This window comes from Anguilla rostrata, chromosome 17 (assembly GCF_018555375.3).
Source record: "Anguilla rostrata isolate EN2019 chromosome 17, ASM1855537v3, whole genome shotgun sequence".
NCBI classification, from domain to species: domain Eukaryota; kingdom Metazoa; phylum Chordata; class Actinopteri; order Anguilliformes; family Anguillidae; genus Anguilla; species Anguilla rostrata.
In genome coordinates, this window is record NC_057949.1 from 15,492,241 (window position 1) to 15,513,250 (window position 21,010).

The window sequence follows — 21,010 nt, forward strand, 5'->3', positions numbered from 1 at the left end:
GTGTGTGCCAAGCATTTAAAGTCGCTGAAATATTCATGTTTTACAACCATGATCAACTCAAAAACAAGCTACTGTGATGTGACCAAATGGCATTGCCATCCCGTGCGAACATTTCTTCATGGAGCGAAATTTCCATTTATATTTCATTTTTGAAATAAATTTCACCGTACCATATGAAGAGACTTCCGACATTTTACATTTGTCCATGTCTGTGTATAGGGGACAGTAAGCCCCTTTAGGCAGGGGGACAGTAAGCCCCTATAGGGAGGGGAGAGTAAGCCCCTTTAGGGAGGGGAGAGTAAGCCCCTTTAGGGAGGGGACAGTAAGCCCCTTTAGGGAGGGGACAGTAAGCTCCTTTAGGGAGGGGAGAGTAAGCCCCTTTAGGGAGGGGAGAGTAAGCCCCTTTAGGTAGGGGACAGTAAGACAGTTTAGGGTGGGGACAGTCAGTAGACTAAGGGTTGAAGGATCTGGCAGGAGTGCAGGATTTGATAACAGACTGCAGGTATGTGGATGCTGTTCCTCTTGCTGCAACGTAGGCCAGGAATGGATGTGTGTATTCAATCCAGGCCACCGATAGCTAGTGGAGGGAGAGGAGGGGAGGAGGGGCATGAGCGTTCACTTCTGCTGATTACAGACGAGACGAGAGGCAGCTTTCTGCATTCCACAGGTGCCTGAACCCCATTACCCAGACAACCGGAGCCAGGATGCGGTCTCCAAGGAAACGGGGTATTATATAAACGGACCAAAGCTGACACCGGTTCTTATGCACGCTAACTGTGTTTCAGAATACAATTTTTTTTTATTTTCACAGATTAAAAATAACCAGAAAACCAGACAAAACCACAAACCTGTCTGAACCACAAGGCCAAACTTCTCAATTTATTTGTCATCGGATACAACAATGAGGATTTTTACAAAAAAAAAAAAAACAAATACAGGATAAAGGGGTTAAAATGTACAATATCAATATAAACCGTTTTATGGTAGCAGACATTCTTAACCACAATGACAACTCGTTCAGGACAAAGTTTCAAACCAATCATGCTGAGAACAAGGATGGATGCTCAAGTCGGATACTTAGGTCCAATTAGAAGATTTGACTTCAGAGATTTCTTCTGAACCAGTTGCACATGATGACAAAAAGCCCAGTAGTTCATAACTATAATTGTAGAAAAGGCATGAAATCTATTTTGGGGAAAAATAAAACAAATGCAATTAAAACAATAAGCTGGAATAAACTTTCAAGGTAGCAGTAAGTGCTCCGCACTTGCTCAACAAAGAGGAACAGGATGCAGCACAATTCAACCGAGGGTCATGAAATACATAAATGAAACATACAAATTTATTTTATAAAAGGTTTTGTACCATTATGGGATGCATTTCAGTAATGTGTATAAACTAGGGGTCCCCAGCCTCAAACCTGGGGGTCTGTGTTCGCTGACCTTGTTCCAACCAAAACCGTAATTACTGAAGTATAACCAGCTAGCTTATAATGATATTTAATTGGGCATTTTTACCATCTAATGAGGGGTGACTGACAGTCTAGACAGAACATTATCTCAAGCATATTAACCTTACGAAGAACTGGCATTCCCTTGAACTTTTAAAAATCACATCAGTTTTTAAGAACTAATGATTTCACTTTATGTAAGAGGCCATGGAACATTGTTCCTTTTGAAAGAGGGGACATCTTTAACTGAAGCACTAGCACCTCAAAGTCTTAAACGCTGATATTTTTTGACATCGGGTGACAAATGAAACTACCTGCGGGAAGAGAAGGGTCACCCGCTCTGGGTTAAAATCTAATAAAAGTACAAAATTACCGAGGATCTTAAAAAGCCCTTTTTCAATGACATTAACCGATCGATCGAAAGACTGGAAATGAAGCCACCCCCCACGGCAGAGGCGGGGTAGTGGGGGGGGGGGGGAGGGGGGCTAGGATTGTCCGCTCCTGTGCCGGCCCCACCCCACGCTCACTTTAGCCTGAAGGAAGGAGAGAAAAACAAACGAGAAATTAACCGACAAAGAAAATAACTTCACGTACGACGCTGCTCTTCTGAGTGCAAAAATAACAAACAGGGACAAATAAAATACACATCCTCTACAGAGACCATGAGGTTGGAGGGTCCAGAGCAGGTATGGGGGGGGGGGGTCCTGGTAGTCCTTCAATACCAATAAAGAACAATTAGCATTAGCACACAAAAATGAACACTGGTCCAGTGAAGTGGAGCACCGAAGACCGTTCTTTTCGTGCCAAGAAACGCCCTGGTTGAGCAACACCTTTCAGCTGAAAATGCGTCATGCTTATCCAGTGACACTTGTTGAAAGCATTGTACGCAGAAGTATTTTTTAAAAATGGCTGCCGCGCATCACCCAGGTGGGTGCTACACGCTGGTGGTGGCTGAGGTCAGTTCCCACTCATCACTGTAAAGCACTTTGAGTGTTCAGAAAAGTGCTGTATGAATACAATGATACATTCATTCATTCAGTCAAAAAATCAGGACCAAACCCCTCCCTGATGATGAGGACTGGCTGGGCCGGCTTACCTGGTCTGGTGAAGTGTGGTGAGTAGAGCGCGCGGCTCCCGGCCCCTATTTGTGTCTGGAGTTGCGGTCTCTGTCGCGGTCCCTGGCTCTGTCTCTTTCTCTGTCCCTGTCGCGGTCGCGGTCCCGGTTGTGGTCCCGGTTGTGGTCCCTGTCCCGGTCCCTGTCGCGTTCTCGGTCCCGGTCCCGGTCCCGGCTGTGCCGGTGCCCCTTGCTGGGGGAGCGGCTGCGGCGTCTGTGGCGCCTCTCCCGGTCTCTGGACCGCGAGCGAGAGCGCCGCTTCTCCCGTGACGCCGACCGCGAGCGCCGCTTCCTCTCCTCCCGCGAGTGGGACCTGCGGGGCGGAGCGGTTCAGCTGCAGCTCAAAGCCTCCGCCCGTCTGTACCAGCACCACCCGCTCCTGCTGTAACCCTCCACCCGCCTGTACCAGCGCCACCCGCTCCTGCTGTAACCCTCCACCCGTCTGTACCAGCACCACCCGCTCCTGCTGTAACCCTCCACCCGCCTGTACCAGCGCCACCCGCTCCTGCTGTAACCCTCCACCCGTCTGTACCAGCGCCACCCGCTCCTGCTGTAACCCTCCACCCGTCTGTACCAGCACCACCCGCTCCTGCTGTAACCCTCCACCCGTCTGTACCAGCACCACCCGCTCCTGCTGTAACCCTCCACCCGTCTGTACCAGCACCACCCGCTCCTGCTGTAACCCTCCACCGTCTGTACCAGCACCACCCGCTCCTGCTGTAACCCTCCACCCGTCTGTACCAGCGCCACCCGCTCCTGCTGTAACCCTCCACCCGTCTGTACCAGCACCACCCGCTCCTGCTGTAACCCTCCGCCCGTCTGCACCAGCACCACCCGCTCCTGCTGTAACCCTCCACCTGCCTGTACCAGCACACCGCTCCTGCTGTAACCTCCACCGCCTGTACCAGCACCACCGCTCCTGCTGTAACCCTCCGCCTTCTGTACCAGCGCCACCCGCTCCTGCTGTAACCCTCCGCCTCTTACCAGCACTACCTGCTCCTGCTGTAACCCTCCCCCTGCCTGTACCAGCACCACCCGCTCCTGCTGTAACCCTCCACCCGTCTGTACCAGCGCCACCCGCTCCTGCTGTAACCCTCCACCCGTCTGTACAGCCCACCGCTCCTGCTGTAACCCTCCGCCCGTCTGCACCAGCACCACCCGCTCCTGCTGTAACCCTCCACCTGCCTGTACCAGCACCACCCGCTCCTGCTGTAACCCTCCACCCGCCTGTACCAGCACCACCCGCTCCTGCTGTAACCCTCCGCCCTTCTGTACCAGCGCCACCCGCTCCTGCTGTAACCCTCCGCCCTTCTGTACCAGCACTACCTGCTCCTGCTGTAACCTCCACCTGCCTGTACCAGCACCACCCGCTCCTGCTGTAACCCTCCACCCGCCTGTACCAGCGCCACCCGCTCCTGCTGTAACCCTCCGCCTTCTGTACCAGCACACCTGCTCCTGCTGTAACCTCCGCCCTTCGTACAGCACCACCCGCTCCTGCTGTAACCCTCCGCCCTCCTGTACCAGCACCACCCGCTCCTGCTGTAACCCTCCACCTGCCTGTACCAGCACCACCCGCTCCTGCTGTAACCCTCCGCCCTTCTGTACCAGCACCACCCGCTCCTGCTGTAACCCTCCGCCCTTCTGTACCAGCACCACCCGCTCCTGCTGTAACCCTCCAACCCTCCTGTACCAGCACCACCCGCTCCTGCTGTAACCCTCCGCCCTTCTGTACCAGCACCACCCGCTCCTGCTGTAACCCTCCACCCGTCTGTACCAGCACCACCTGCTCCTGCTGTAACCCTCCACCCGTCTGTACCAGCACCACCCGCTCCTGCTGTAACCCTCCACCCGTCTGTACCAGCACCACCCGCTTCTGCTATAACCCTTCACTACCAGCGCTATAACCCTTCACTACCACTGTGATAACTCTTCACTGTTATAACCCTTCACCACCAGTGCTATAACCCTTCACTACCACTGTGATAACTCTTCACTGTTATAACCCTTCACTACCAGTGCTATAACCCTTCACTACCAGCGCTATAACCCTTCACTACCACTGTGATAACTCTTCACTGTTATAACCTTTCACTACCAGTGCTATAACCCTTCACTACCACTGTGATAACTCTTCACTGTTATAACCCTCCACTGTTATAACCCTCCACTACCAGTGCTATAACCCTTCATTACCACTGTGATAACTCTTCACTGTTATAACCCTTCACTACCAGTGCTATAACCCTTCACTACCACTGTGATAACTCTTCACTGTTATAACCCTTCACTACCAGTGCTATAACCCTTCACTACCTACCACTGTGATAACTCTTCACTGTTATAACCCTTCACTACCAGTGCTATAACCCTTCACTACCACTGTGATAACCCTTCACTGCTATAACCCTTTACTCCTCAGCACTAACCCTTGACTCTGGCACCAGCCTCCCATGCAATTGGTATGGGATGCTGTTATCCAGGTCTGGCACTGTCATTCATAACTCATGCACACACATTCCTTACATACTAAGTCGCCCTGGAAAAGAATGCCTGCAGAATGAATGTAATGCAACAGAAAGTGCGTGCCTGCAAGTCCTCAGAAGCACAGAAACATAGTATTAATCTATGGACTAAAGCTTATGGATATGTAGACAGAAATAGGCACAGGCAGAGACAGAGACACAATCAGACACAGGCACAGACACAGACACAATCAGACAGACACAGACCCACCTCTTGTCTTCTTTGCTCCGTGATCGCGTCCTGCAAATAAAACACAAAGATCAAAATGCAGGATTTGGCTCTAATGCTGCTTACGCCGGATCTGCACACGTCGCTCACACAAGCCATGAACCCCCAAAATCCAATACTCCCCCTGTGCAGCGAAGGCTGCACACTGAATGCTGATACAAATATAACTAGTCATTTCTTTATCTATCAGTTTGTTTTTGAACAGATTTGAGATTTTTTCATGGTCTCTTTCATGGCTACGGTTACCCACCTCTTCTTCATCCTTTCCTCTCTGTCCCTCTCTTCTCTCCTCTTCAGACGTTCCTGATTCCGTTTTTCCTGCTTGTCTGCTACAGTTTTCTGGTTAAACAGAGAAATCATTTTTTTCATTGAAAACATGCACGCACACACACACACACATAGGACCGTGCGTACACACACACTCACACAGGCCAAGGCTGTCCCTGTTGCAGAGAGTCTACAGTCCCATCAGCAGGTTAATAAAGGCCCAGGCTGTCCCTGTAGCAGGGAGTCTACAGTCCCATCAGCAGGTTAATAAAGGCCCACGCTGTCCCTGTAGCAGCGGGTCTACAGTCCCATCAGCAGGTTAATTAAGGCCCAGGCTGTCCCTGTAGCAGGGGGTCTACAGTCCCATCAGCAGGTTAATTAAGGCCCAGGCTGTCCCTGTAGCAGGGGGTCTACAGTCCCATCAGCAGGTTAATTAAGGCCCAGGCTGTCCCTGTAGCAGCGGGTCTACAGTCCCATCAGCAGGTTAATTAAGGCCCAGGCTGTCCCTGTAGCAGGGGGTCTACAGTCCCATCAGCAGGTTAATTAAGGCCCAGGCTGTCCCTGTAGCAGGGGGTCTACAGTCCCATCAGCAGGTTAATTAAGGCCCACGCTGTCCCTGTAGCAGGGGGCCTACAGTCCCATCAGCAGGTTAATAAAAGCCCACGCTGTCCCTGTAGCAGGGGGCCTACAGTCCCATCAGCAGGTTAATAAAAGCCCACGCTGTCCCTGTAGCAGGGGGCCTACAGTCCCATCAGCAGGTTAATTAAGGCCCAGGCTGTCCCTGTAGCAGGGGGTCTACAGTCCCATCAGCAGGTTAATTAAGGCCCACGCTGTCCCTGTAGTACCTTCAGCTGTTCCAGCTTCTCTCGGATCTGGATGAAGCCCAGGTGCAGCTTGCCCCCAAAGTGGTCGGCCAGCCGCTGGTCGTTGTCATGGAGACCCAGGTAGGCGGAGCACACCTCGCACACGCGCAGCTTCTGCTGCTGGAAGCTGGAGGCGGGCATGGAGTTCCTGTACTCGTCCTGAGGATGAGAAACACAAGAACACCTCCTGCATCACAAAAACCGCTGTTCCATTAATTTATACAGGCTATTAACTATACACAGCTCAAAAGATTCAATATGCTGAACTTCCCATGGGAAATCAATGAAGAGTTCATTCAGTTCAGGTTTAAAAACGTAATGGCAGGGTGAGCCTGCAGTATGTTTTAACCACTCCCCCCACCGGGGTCACAGCAGCAGGGGGCGGGGCCTCGTACCTCCGCGTCCCTCTTCCTGCCGCGCACTCTCTCCACTTCCTGCAGAACCTTCTGGGCCTCGTCCACGTTGCCCTCGGCGCCCAGCTGCTCCGCCTTGGCCAGCAGCTTCCCCATCTCCTCGTTCAGCTCGTGCACCTTCTCCGCCTGCGGGAGGGGGCGGGTCAGGGAGGGAGGGGTGGGTCAGAGAGAGAGGGGCGGGTCAGAGAGGGAGGGGCGGGTTAGAGAGGGAGGGGCAGGTCAGAGAGAGAGGCCCACGTGCACGCATGTACACTTACATGCTACACGCACACACACACCCACATTCACACATGTGCATGTATACACACACACACACTACACACACACTCTCACGCAGACATGCATACATTCACTACACACACACAAACTCCTCTGTGCACGACAGGAGCCTGAGAACTTTATTTACCACACCTTCTCAGCCACTTCAGCGCTGATTTCTTCCTGAGTTTCAACCAGGCGCTTCTTGGCCAGCTCTGTTCTTCTGTCGCAGTCCGAAATGAAGGACTCCAAGTGATCCACAGCCTATCAGAGGTAAGGACACACAGCCTATCAGAGCCTATCAGAGGAAAGAACACATTACACTACAAACTGTTTTCCAGGACAATAAGGCAATTTTCTCATTTTCCACAACTGGAAGAGTGCATGAACAAATTCCAGATTCTCCAGGACACACGTTTTGTGAACAAATATATATATATTTTTTTTAAATGAAAACAGGTCCCCATACATATCTGGGCGGGTGTGACACACCTGGGTGACCCGCCCAGGCACAGCCTGTGCGTGGGAATCGCTGCAGTGGGTAAGGCTCATTCTCACAGAACAGAGCGCGCTCAGACAGGTTAACGAGGCCAGCGTCGGAGCACGACAGCGCCGTGGAAACCGGACCGGCGCGATGACTCACGTCCAGCTCGAAGAACAGGTCCCTGTCCTGGGAGGCGATCTCGTAGTCGGCCCGCAGCGCCAGGTCGTGGGTTTTAGGGCAGTCCCCGAGGTCCATGCGCTGAGGCGAAACACACCGTTACTCACAGAGTTCCCCAAACACACCGTTACTCACAGAGTTCCCAAAAACACACCGTTACTCACAGAGTCCTCAAAACACAAAAGTACACTGCGCATTTTAACATCCATTGGGCAGAAGTAACATTCACACCCTGACAGCGGCCAGAACAATTTCCCCTCGCGGCTCATTCTGAATTTACGCACGCCAAGATGACACAGCAAACGAATGAGCAAATCGTCCAGATTTCTTGCATTTCCCGGCTACGCGGCTTTCTTGGTGCGGTACCAACACGCAGGGTACCGCTGAAGCTGCTCCCGCTAAAGTTTCCAGGCTGAAGCCCGCGGCGGGAACGAAAGGACGTTAGCGGGGCCCCGGGCCTGCAGCGCTCACCGTTCCGGACAGGATGTCGTGGGGGCAGCAGCTGAGCAGGTGGCTCCGGCAGACGCGCTCGTCCGAGAACTTCACCCGCTGCCGAGTCTCGTCGCCTGGAAAAAGAGCAGCCGAGAAAAAACGACCGGATTAGCCAGCGGCCCAGGACAACCAAGCAAAACAAACCGGGGTGGGGGACTGAACCTCTATCGACTGAACCTGGAGCGCTGCTATCGCACTTTACCCCTCTCCTTCCCTCTCTCGCTTTTTACACACGAGGCAGCTGGAGATGGAGGCTAGAGGACTCCACTCCAGCCTGATAACTAAGGGGACGCATTAAACACGTCAGCACTCCAACGTTTAAGATGCAAGTTTTATCTGCAAGTTGCAGCTGCCTCCCAAAACAAACCACAGCATTGAAACTTCATTTCAAACACTTGAATATGATGAAAAAATGAATTGTGGATAGCCCGACAGTGCGCCAAAGCTAAATACTACCGTTGAGCTACATGCCTATCACAGTGAACAACCAATCATCATACATGGCTTACAGCAAAGGACTGTCATCTTTAAAGTGTGTGTGTGGGCTGGTGCAAATCACAGTCGCCAAGGTGACCTTTGTGATGCGTTTACGCCACGTGACGTGATTGACGTTTCAGACACGACACGCAGAGGAGTGAGGGAGAGCAGGGGGCCGGGCCTGTGCTGACGGACAGCCCTGCATCTCCGCACTCTGGACGTCAGCCAATGACGGACGAAGGCGGGCAGGCGGGCGGTGAGCTGCCACCGCCTCGCCTCCACCTCAGTTCAACCTCGCTCTGCTGGGTATTTCAGGGGCCCCACAAAACAAAAGGAAGAGGCTAAATATTGTTCACTGGTGGGTGGGAACCCTAAAATAAAGGTAACATTGAAAAGGTTTTAGAAACACAGAAAAAAAACAAAACAAAACAAAAAAAAACAACCAAATAAGGTTAGTTGAAACACACTGTGAGCTTCCGCGTATACAGTACCCATCTGCGTCTTCGAAACCTCAGCTGAAGAATTTTAAACCTCTTGCTGAGAAGTTTATTTAAGGAAAAGCTTTCCTCTGCAAACCTGCGGTGAGGAGTCTGGGAGTGACGGGAGTCAGAGTAAAGCGTGTCAAGGTCAAAGGTGGGCTCCTGTCGCTAGGACAATGTGTTACCGCGGAAACACATCAGAAACACACCGTAGCTGAAGTTCTGCAAGCATCCCCATACTCTCCAGCAGTGCTGCAAACACTCCAGCTGTTTCCCAGTTCCTTTTCCCCCTTTTAAATGCATGGGTTTTAATGGGAATTAAAATGGCGGTTCGGAAAAACAGACAGATTGTTTTGATATCCATAACAGCTTTAAAAATGACTTGTAACTCACGGCTCGATGAACACGAGGCCTGTAACTCCCCTGCAGATTGAAGTAGGCTGGCAAAGATACACTGAACCTTTACAAATAAAATAAAGGGCCACAATTGCATGAAACATGGGTATGGGAAGCACTTTCAATTCAACTTAATTACAGTTTCTCACACAGAAAGAATAGCCTGAGGAATGTTAGATGCAGTGGACAAGTTAGCCAGCCAATAATGTGAAGTACGAGTATTAAATCATGTTGATGAATAGCAATTCCCTGTGAAAAGATATGAGGTTAGCGAGCTATCTAGCTAGCTAGCTGGCTAGATGGACAGATGCTCTGCAGTACCCAGAAATCTCCCAAGCTCATGAAACAGAGATGAAACCTGTATTCCACAGCTTTTTGTAGCAACAATAAAGCAACTAAAATGTTCAACAGCAAAAGTATTATTATCATTAGTAGTATTAGTAGTAGTATGTACTGCCTTCCTGTATTATATTCCCGTGTCAAATTTAACTACTTCAAATATGGTCCTGGATAGATTTTTTAATTTATTTTTTTACAGCAAAACTTGCACAATTAGGTGTTAAACATTTATTAATTAAACATATTAACCAAACTCAGGCATGGCTGACACAAATTTGCTTTGTTTTCATGGTTAGTTCAATTGTAGTTTCAAAGATCCACGCTTGGGCTTGATAACTTGCGCCCTGGCGCCCAGACAACCGGAAGTTTCACTTCACGCAAAGCCAGCTCGCTAACGTAATAGTTACAAAAAAGACAAAATATCGTTCTAAACCCTGACGTGCACAACCGGACACATGTAAACAAAAAAAGCAAAATACTATTTAGCTAAGCAGCCCGTTATGCGAGAGGCACCTCGCATTGGTCTGAATTTCAGGACACAAACAAAAGCTCACTTAGCGAAGGTTAGCCAACTGCTACGCTTACGCTAACGTTGCCCCTCGTTTAAGAAGGCCAGAATTAAGACGATCAGGCAGGCCTACAACCACATCTTAATTTACCGTTTTGATCAAAGACAGTAACGAGACTACATCAATTCATATAGCGAGCAAGCTAGTGCGAAATCTAAACCTTCCTAGCTAGCCAAACGCTAGAAGTAGTACTGTATCTGATACAACTACTCACCATCCCTCGCAGTCCCCATTAACTGATCGAGCAGTGCTCTCATTTGAGCCTGGGCCGACATTGCGCACACTTAACTATAGCAACTTTGGGTAACGTAGTATACAACATGCAAAAGTACTTGCACTTCTTCGACTATAACCAATTTTAAGTTTTAATTATCCGTTCGCCTCTAACACCGGAAGTCTCCTCCACCTCCGTCCCAAACGGATTATGGGAAAATTCTTCTTCTTCTTTGATTTTTTGTGTGATCGCAAACCAACGTTTATACTCCCACCTACTGTAGAGTGTGTGGTACAACGTCATTTCACTTAAATTGTTCTTGTCTAAATCATGTCTAAATTAAATTCTATTCAGTAATCTAGTACCCCTAAGAAAACAAAAAAAAGTCGCTTACTGACCTCCCAAATCCCATCCCTGTCCAAGCTTTGATTCAACCTTTTCCTCTCAGTCTTATATTTTGTACAAAGCGAAAGTACATGTTCAGCATTTTATTTGACATTGCATTCCACACACTTATATGAATTACATTTACCCATCAAAAGTAGGGTTGAGCCCTGTATCAACAAAAAACCTCAATAACATTACCTCTTCTCTTCTGCACTTCCCTTTAAACTGCTTCACATTAATTGATTTCTGTTCGTTGTAGTATCTCCATCCTTTACTTTCATTATCCCATTTACTTTGCAATGTAATATTCAATTTTCTCGTGAATGCTGGGCCCTCTTTGAAATTTTATCAGCACTGTCATTCCCATCTACACCAAAATGTGCTGGGACCCAACTAAAATGTATATTGATGCCTAATCCATGTATTCTTAATAGAAACATAAGCTTCTAACAGTAAATCATCTCAACTTGATTTTGTAGATGATGCGCTTTTTAATATGGCTTCTGAGTCTGAACAGAAAACAACTCCGTCTGGCTTCGCTTCTTTGTAACTGCAATTCAATTGTAATTGCCATTAATTGTGTTAACACAGACAGTTAGTTAGATATAAGTGGCAGTGTAGCATAATCGGTTAGGAAATTGTCTTGTAACCTAAAGGTCACAGGTTCCTGAGTAGGACCCTGCTGTTATACCCTTAAACAAGTGTTACACCCCTCTGCCTCAAATGGTTGCCCAAATCTGTATGGTCGGTCCGTCTGTTTTAGGGAACTGCACTCACCTGTGGGAGACCTATGCACGGAGCTATGAGGTGATGCTCTCTGATTGGTCACTTTGCTTTACTCCTGCTAGGGGAGCACACAGGCCTCGTAGCTGGGCTGTGCTCCTAGTTTTGGGCTGTAACCTGTTTCCTGTCCGTAAATAAATATTAGTTCTCGTACAAACTGGGTGTCGGCTTCTCTATGTGTATGGTGGCTGTTTGCAGCCGTAACAGCAAGATACTTAATGTCTACTAAATGCCTGTAATATAATGTAATGTAGGGGTTGGGAAAAATTGTCCATATTCTTTCATTTTTATTTTAATATTCCATTCAATACCATTACATTCAAATGTATTGTACTCTCAACATTCATTAACAACCCCTTTGTTATTCATTAATAACATCCTTTTCGTCTGCTCCAATGTACCAGTAAAGGCTTTGTTTGTCTGCGATTCAGGGGTGTCTCGTCAGATTCCACAGCACAAATAGGGGTTGCTTTAACGGCCCCATTGCGACGCAGTTTCTTTAGCTGCTTCTTTGCTTACATTTGAAATGCTATTGTCGATGGGGAGTGTTACCGCCACATACAGCACTGGTGGGTTAGCTAGGACAACAAAAGGTAAATCAGTCAACTCAATGTCTGAAAGCGCACAGCACTTGAGAGTCAGTTAAGCAGGTTTTCGAAAAAGGTAACCTTTGTTATGGTTGTATTTTGCTTCAAAAAGGAGATCATTCAAGGGAAGGGATAGACAGAGTAAATGGCTCATTAAGCAACTGAATCTGGCAGGTACCAGCAGGACAGCAGGTGATACATTCCCAGCCAGCCAGTTTTTGGCCTTTCCTACAGTAAACCGGTCCCCACTGCAAGCATATTATTGCTTTGTCCCCCCCCCCCCCCGATCATAGAGCTTGACGGGCTTGAAGTCTGCTGGAGCCATAGAGCAGGATTTCAGCCATGGGGGGGGGGGGGGGGTGGGGAGGGGGGGCTTGGCATACCTGCTGAGGTAGACAGAGGAAACAAGGCCCCAGGCAGACCTGTCTGACCACAGAGCACAGACAGAACAGATGGCAAGCAATGTACTGGACGTGTGCATCCCTGGAAACAGCCCTCAGTCAGTTAATGACTCTCCTATCCATTACTGTACAACAATGAACATGTTTGCAGATGAGTTTAAATGTATTTATTCAGTTTTTATTTATGTATTCAATATACATGCATTGCCATATAATTGTAGGCCTATTGACCTTTTAACTTTGTATTTATCAGACACATTTTTCTCTTGCATTTGATTTGATCCCAATATGCAATTGCTGTAAATGGGAGGGGCTCTGAAGATCGGACTGCAACATTTGACAAATAAAAAGACATGGGCCATACACCACATTTTACAGCAATTAAGTAAGTAAGTAAATGTTTGTAAATAAGTAGGAAAATAAATAAGTAAATTAATGTGTTGCTTCCAAATTAAGAGACCCTGTCACTCTGACATGCAGCCCAGAGAACTCAATAAATGTGAATTGTATACTTCATATCAGGATGTCTGTAGGAAGAAAAACCTTTCCTTATCTGGAATTAATGTGATGTTCTGACTGTGCTTGCCTTGCTTTTGGTCACTCAGGGTATTGTGCATCTCCACGAATTAATATGTTGGTTGTATTAGAGCTGCAGTCGGCTTTAATATATATAATAATTCATAGTAATAGTAATTCAGCAGGGGCAGGTTGCATGGTGGCGCGGCTGCTAGTGCAAAGTACGTATAACGCAATGAGTTGTGAATGAAATAGAGGATACAGGTTTTTCCTTTGAGCTCCAGCCAAACATTAAGTCTGTTGTCTATGTTATAGATGATCGCTGAAATATAAGGGAAAGGAAACGTTCTCCCTTTCAACAAATGGCTCAATTTTAATCACTATATTTTCCCTATAGACTGGCAAAGGAGGAGTCATTAGTGGAGTGGGGACAAGGACCAGTTTAAAGAGTCTAAATACAGGTTTAGCAAGGCGGTGAGAGATGCTAAACGACTGTACTCCGAGAAACTCCAACAGCAGTTCTCAGAAAACAACTCGGCCTCCATCTGGTAGGGCCTCAGATAGATCACCAACTACAAACCGAAAGCCCCCTACTCCACTAATGACTTGCGCCTGGCCAACGACCTGAACGAGTTCTACTGCCGATTTGAAAGACAATGGGACAGTCCTGACACCATCCCCCGTGACCCCATTCACCAGCTCCAGACCACCAGCTCCTCCTCCCCCATCTCAGTAGGGGTCCGGGCCTCTCTACAATCACCCACCTCAGAGGCCCCCTCCCCCTCCCCTATCACAATGACGACTCTCTCCTTCCTGGAGAGGGACGTTAATAGGCTATTCAAGAGACAGAACCCCCACAAAGCAGCTGGACCAGACTCTGTCTCTCCCTCCACCCTGAAGCACTGTGCCGATCAGCTGTCTCCGGTGTTCACAGACATTTTTAACACCTCACTGGAGTCATGCCACGTACCAGCCTGCTTCAAGACCTCTACCATTATCCCCGTCCCCAAAAAAACAAGGACCACAGGACTCAATGACTACAGACCCGTCGCCTTGACCTCTGTGGTAATGAAGTCTTTTGAGCGCCTTGTACTGTCCCACCTCAAAACCATCACGGACCCACTCCTGGACCCCCTGCAGTTCGCATACAGAGCCAACAGGTCTGTGGACGATGCTGTAAACATGGCCCTCCACTTCATCCTCCAGCACCTGGACACTGCAGGAACCAATGTCAGGATCCTGTTTGTGGACTTCAGCTCCGCCTTCAATACCATCATCCTGTACTACAGGACAAGCTCTCCCAGCTGCACGTGCCTGACTGCACCTGCAGGTGGATCACCGACTTCCTGTCTGACAGGAAGCAGCACGTGAAGCTGGGGAAACACGTCTCCGACTCCCGGACCATCAGCATCGGCTCCCCTCAAGGCTGCGTCCTTTCTCCTCTACTCTTCTCCCTGTATACTAATAGCTGCACCTCCAGTCATCAGTCAGTCAAGCTCCGGAAGTTTGCAGACGACACCACTCTCATTGGACTCATCTCTGGTGGGGATGAGTCCGCCTACAGGAGAGAGACTGAACATCTGGTGTCCTGGTGCAGCCAAAACAACCTGGAGCTCAAGGCCCTAAAGACAGTGGAGATGGTTGTGGACTTCAGAAGGAACGCAGCCCCGCCCGCCCCCATCACCCTGTGTGACTCCCCAGTCGACACTGTGGAGTCCTTCTGCTTCCTGGGCACCATCATCACCCAGGACCTCAAGTGGGAGCTGAACATCACCTCCCTCACCAAGAAGGCTCAGCAGAGGATGTACTTCCTGCGGCAACTGAAGAAGTTCAACCTGCCAATGACAATGATGGTGCACTTCTACACTGCCATCATTGAGTCCATCCTCACCTCCTCCATCACCATCTGGTACGCTGCTGCCACTGCCAAGGACAAGGGCAGACTGCAGCGTATCATTCGCGCTGCTGAGATGGTGATTGGCTGCAATCTGCCATCCCTCCAGGACCTGCACACCTCCAGGGCCCTGAGGCGGGCAGAAAAGATTGTGGCTGACCCCTCCCACCCTGGACACAAACTCTTTCAAACACTCCCCTCCGGCAGGAGGCTGCAGTCCATCAGGACCAAAACCTCACGACAAAAGAACAGTTTTTTCCCGACTGCAGCTGGCCTCATCAACAAGACCCAGGACCCCCACTGATACCACTGATACTGTACTGTTATTCTGACCCCCACGGACACCAAACAGACAGCACCTGTACTTATAACACTTTATCCCCTTGCACTATTGTTTACTGTTTACCGTTTGCACTATGTTTATGTTATGTTATGTCTGTTATGTTTTTATTGCACTATGTTTATCTTATTTTATTTATCTTATTTTATGTTCACTGTTATGCACCACCTGACCAAAACAAATTCCTCGTATGTGTAAACCTACTTGGCAATAAAACCTGATTCTGATTCTGATTCTGATAGCACGTTATAATATGATTTAAATACATTTTAGGTATTGGCTCATTATTTATTAGCTTCTTTTGCTTTGTTTTGAGTATATCATTTTAATCACCATCCTCTGAACAGCCGCTACTACTAGATTGTAGGTAAAAGACCAAAATTTCATGGCAAGTATCAGACAATAAATGCGTTCACGCTGGAAGTTCAACCCGCCTATCATTTTTAAGGGCATTTCTGCTGACCAATTGAACAAAAGAATCCTTGCAAGCGCTCCACCCCCTGCTGTCACTGTCCAATAGGTAGTCAAATTGGGGCGAGACGTGAAAATCATTGTTTACGTCTGTCGTTGAAGTAGGTCATTGTCAGATTGACTGATACCTTGCTGAGATACATTTGTGGTGTAACGTATCAAGTTGATAAATCACGGACAGCAAACTGCTGGAATAACCTTAGCCAAGACAGCGGTCTGATCAATACAACTCTGTGCGAGCTTCCGAGAAAGAGCAGGCTGGTGTTATTTGCTCAGGTAAGTAGCTAGCTAGCTAAGCTATATGAGGGGGGTGGTATTTTAAATAAAACGTTTTGTCAATACTCTGAATTTTACGGAAGAAGGCTGAAATGCATCATTAGCTAGATACATGGTTTGGCGCTTCGACTTCATCCGATTCTCTTTTCACTGATTGAGAAGTGGTGCGTTTCTGCACGGAGTTACTGTGATTGACTTGGATATGAACCTGACCAGTTAGCTGCCTAGTTAGCTAGTCTAGGCCCGATTGTGTGCTGTCGGAAGACAGTCTGCCTGTTACCAGCATCAGTTCGGTGCTGACGCTGCACTGATGCCCTAATGTGTGAATCGTATGAATACAGTAATCCACATTTATGTACGATATCAGTCAGTCTAGGTTAGAGAAAATCCGCCTTCTCTAAAACAGGATGCATATTACAAGCGAATGGTCAAGTAAGTAACGTTAGCTAGGTTGAGTGACATATTTGTAGCTGTCTGGACATCCAAGAGTCTGCTAGCTCGGTGAAACTGCTACTGCAACAAGCTGCTGACTAGCGCTCGGCAGGCAGCGTACGGATGAACCTCGTTAACTGGTAAACTTGTGCCATAGCATCAGGGGACTATGCTGTTGCATGCAGGCTGTAATCTGATTGGACACAACGATTCCAGGTATATGAATATTCAGGTAGGCTAATGAGTGTTGCGACTGAGAAACGTTGACCCGAAACGCACGTTTTAAACGGGACTGAACTTGGACGTATAAATAAACGAACTATAGCTGCAAATACATTCTGAACGTAGACGATATGTCTAATTAGATACTTGAAGAAGATCAGATTTTCCTTTAAGGCATCAAAGCTTAGGAAATGTGTGCTAAATTAACAAAAATGCAATTTAATAAAAAAATGTATGAATTATAAACTGGTTTTGATAAATTCTGCCCAAATTAAATGCAACAGGAAATGCCAATGAAAAGATGCACCCGTGGTTTGTTTTATTTGGGTGCGCATGTGTGTTGTTCTTGAAATCATTGGATGTTTTATGACTTGGCGAGTAAATAACAGAATCGCACAAACGATCAAATGAGTCATCTTTTTTCCACTTAAATATTTACGAGAAGTTAGGGAAAGGATGTCGCAATAATAGGCACAAGATGTGTCCTGCAAATTTTGGCTATTTATAACTTTGACCACAGGTCGTCAAGTCCAGTTAACTTCCTAAAGTTTGTGGACTGGATGGTGACAGAAACCCCTCTTTTTGACATTTGGTTACTGTACAACTTCTGGTATATTTCCATGGGAGTGGTTCACAAGAGTTCTGCCAAATTTTCTTTCTTTAAGAATTGAGGTCAGTTAATGGGCAGTTAATGCAGGTATGAGGTGATGGCGATCACCACAGTCACTGTGGAGCATCACACATATGTTTTATGTATTGTGGGACCAGATCTTGGGGTCTTGTGCTCAGTACCCACTGCTAACGGGTCTTAACGGTTGTTGGTTTTCGCTCCTGTCGTACGCCCCCTGCAGGTCGGTGGCGCCGCCCGCCATGTCCCGACGCAGCCGGAACAGCCGGGCGTGGCGCTACGTTTGGAGCGGCATCCGACGAGACGCGGACGTCCGGGCGCTGGTCCTGGCCTCTGAGAGCGAGGACTGGCGGTACGATCGCCTGCAGGTGAGAGGGTGTGTGGGTAACCGTACAGGGGCGGGACACTTACCTGGCACAGGTGAGGGTTTGTGGGTAACCATATAGGGGCGGGGCACTTACCTGGCACAGGTGAGGTTGTGTTAAAAACTGAGAGAATTTGCTTATTAGAACAGGCCATTTAACCAATAATGACTTCTTTACCCATAGGGCTGAACGCAGGTTTTGCAGCTCGGGACAGCAGCCCTGGCGTCACTCTATTTGCCCTGCGCGGTGCTTTGTTTACTGACAGGCTCGGAATGGACAGTCTCCCCCTGCAGCTGTTTGTCAGCAGTTTGCCGCTGTTTGGCCCTGCTCCAAACATTTGTTTTTAGAAACAGCACAGGCAAATGAAGGGGGTGGTGAGGGATGAATCTCGTGTCTGTAAGACCCTACATGTGGCTGGAGTGGCCTAGTTAATTTCTGTGCCGTTACCTGGGGCTACATAGGAATACCAAAATGAACTTGAGTCTTATGTATTGTATCAACAGCAGCTACAACAACAAGGACAACAACAATAATAATATTTTTTAAATTATTATTATTATTATAGCACCTTTCATACATATCCGCACCACAAAGTGATTTACGGAAGTAATATAATACTAAATAAATAGAAGTAAAAAGGGTATATACTGTACATGAACATACATGCTATATAGTGTACTCATGTGTACCCCCCGCCCAACACATGCACGCATTAATCACATAAGTATTATAATATAAACAAGTAAAAAGAGGACTTCTACAGGAAAGAAACAAGACAAAGCTGAAAGGGCTTCTGAAGAAGGTCTGTCTTAAGTTTCTCTGGTCGCAGTGAACCTTTCCCCTGATTTTGTGCCAGTTTCAGGGACAGAGAGTGGCCCAGCGGGTGGTGTTGGCGCTCTTTCAGAGTCTTGTGACGTAGCCGCGGAGGCTAGCGAACGGGGAGCTGCAGTAGTCCCAACACACGGGTTAAACAAACACGCGGGGGGGGGGGTTTTCAGCGTCCGTCCAAGGTCTGGGCTTCGCGGTTTTTGTGGGGCAGCTCGAACCCACTGGTTTCCGCTAGCGAGTTTTTACCACCGAAGACTTGAGGAACTGGCCAGACGCGGTGCGTAGCCCCCCTGGTTTGTTCTGAACTCTTCTCAGCAAAAGAACACCGTGTGTCCCAGGAACGCTTGCCAGAGGTTGTTTTCGCTGACTTGCTGCTGTCACGCTGACCCCGAAGATTTGTTTTTCAAAAAGAGGAACCGAGAGCGGAGTGTCGGACTGCCTGCGCCTGAGGGCTCATCCCTGTGTTCCCAGGGCCCTATGTTCCCCAGCTCTGCATATGTGCTCTCCCAGGGTCCTATGTTCCCCAGCACTACATATGTGCTCTCCCAGGGTCCTCTGTTCCCCAGCTCTACATATGTGCTCTCCCAGGGTCCTCTGTTCCCCAGCTCTACATATGTGCTCTCCCAGGGTCCTATGTTCCCCAGCTCTACATATGTGCTCTCCCAGGGTCCTCTGTTCCCCAGCTCTACATATGTGCTCTCCCAGGGTCCTATGTTCCCCATCTCTACATATGTGCTCTCCCAGGGCCCTATGTTCCCCAGCTCTACATATGTGCTCTCCCAGGGTCCTCTGTTCCCCAGCTCTACATATGTGCTCTCCCAGGGTCCTATGTTCCCCATCTCTACATATGTGCTCTCCCAGGGCCCTATGTTCCCCAGCTCTGCATATGTGCTCTCCCATTGTCCTATGTTCCCAGGGCCCTATGTTCCCCAGCTCTACATATGTGCTCTCCCAGGGTCCTCTGTTCCCCATCTCTACATATGTGCTCTCCCAGGGTCCTCTGTTCCCCAGCTCTACATATGTGCTCTCCCAGGGTCCTCTGTTCCCCATCTCTACATATGTGCTCTCCCAGGGTCCTCTGTTCCCCATCTCTACATATGTGCTCTCCCAGGGTCCTCTGTTCCCCAGCTCTACATATGTGCTCTCCCAGGGTCCTCTGTTCCCCATCTCTACATATGTGCTCTCCCAGGGTCCTATGTTCCCCAGCTCTACATATGTGCTGTCCCAGGGTCCTATCTTCCCCAGCTCTACATATGTGCTCTCCCAGGGTCCTATGTTCCCCAGATTTGTATGGCACATAGTGGGAACATGACAAAGGGTCCTATGTTCCCAGGGTCCTATCTTCCCCAGCTCTACATATGTGCTCTCCCAGGGTCCTATGTTCCCCAGATTTATATGGCACATAATGGGAACATGACAAAGGGTCCTATGTTCCCAGGGTCCTATCTTCCCCAGCTCTACATATGTGCTGTCCCAGGGTCCTATGTTCCCCAGATTTATATGGCACATAATGGGAACATGACAAAGGGTCCTATGTTCCCAGGGTCCTATGTTCCCCAGCTCTACATATGTGCTCTCCCAGGGTCCTATGTTCCCCAGATTTATATGGCACATAATGGGAACATGACAAAGGGTCCTATGCTCCCAGGGTCCTATGTTCCCCAGCTCTAAAAATCTAATAAAATGATAACCATTGCTTTTGTTGTGTTTATATAGCTGTTTTGAAGCCTTGTTCCAATAAAAAAACTAAATGATATTTATGAAATATTTTAACTTGAAACGGGTCAAATTTGACCCAAACACAATAGGAGGGTTAATGCGTGTTAACAGAATATTGAGCTGGGGAACATAGGGACCCTGTTAACATAGGGACCCTGGGAACATAGATACGCTCCCGCGCCTGAGGCCCGCGTCCTGTGTGTGTGCCCCCCAGTACAGCGACTCGGACTCGGAGCCGGAGTTCCCCCCGGTCCTGCCCGCCGCGCCCAGCGCCGTGCCCGTGACGGGGGAGTCGTACTGTGGCTGCGACTCCCAGGCCGAGCCCGCCCACAACCACCGCGTCCTCCGGGCCTTCCACCGTGCCAAGGACTGCCGCTGCGGGGAGGACGACCAGGGTGAGCGGAGGGAGGGGTCAGGG

The 21,010-nt window shown here is 48.7% G+C and overlaps 2 protein-coding genes across 3 annotated transcripts in view; one reads left to right on the forward strand and one right to left on the reverse strand.

Moving 5' to 3' along the window:
• Positions 1-851: 851 nt before the first annotated feature.
• On the reverse strand, positions 852-10,963 carry LOC135242911 (putative RNA-binding protein Luc7-like 1). 2 transcript variants are annotated; one of them, XM_064314227.1, is made up of 11 exons: positions 10,744-10,963; positions 9,619-9,685; positions 8,249-8,343; positions 7,760-7,858; positions 7,270-7,380; positions 6,841-6,984; positions 6,428-6,604; positions 5,566-5,654; positions 5,298-5,327; positions 2,547-2,877; positions 852-1,983 (listed from the first exon to the last, which is right to left on the reverse strand). In XM_064314227.1, the coding sequence occupies exons 1-10, from the start codon at positions 10,744-10,746 to the stop codon at positions 2,592-2,594; spliced, it is 1,101 nt and encodes a 366-aa protein (XP_064170297.1). In that variant the 5' UTR covers positions 10,747-10,963; the 3' UTR covers positions 852-1,983; positions 2,547-2,591. The 2 variants fall into 2 exon arrangements, with proteins under 2 accessions (XP_064170297.1, XP_064170298.1); XM_064314228.1 differs by lacking the exon at positions 9,619-9,685.
• Positions 10,964-16,187: 5,224 nt separating this feature from the next.
• Positions 16,188-21,010, forward strand: part of LOC135243396 (SPRY domain-containing SOCS box protein 3-like) — a 9,921-nt gene continuing 5,098 nt past the window's right edge. Inside the window, 3 exon segments of the mRNA XM_064315185.1 lie at positions 16,188-16,398; positions 17,904-18,048; positions 20,807-20,987. Of these exon segments, the coding sequence (XP_064171255.1) occupies positions 17,923-18,048; positions 20,807-20,987 (307 nt within the window). The 5' untranslated portion in view covers positions 16,188-16,398; positions 17,904-17,922.

What these genes read in the sequence shown, in the direction of transcription:
- LOC135242911 (XM_064314227.1), bottom strand. An exon ending in GCGCTGAAGTGGCTGAGAAG is followed by an intron (nt 6,985 to 7,269) that starts GTGTGGTAAATA and finishes CCCCTCCCGCAG; the next exon opens with GCGGAGAAGGTGCACGAGCT. An exon ending in CGGAGCAAAGAAGACAAGAG is followed by an intron (nt 2,878 to 5,297) that starts GTGGGTCTGTGT and finishes TCCGCCCCGCAG; the next exon opens with GTCCCACTCGCGGGAGGAGA.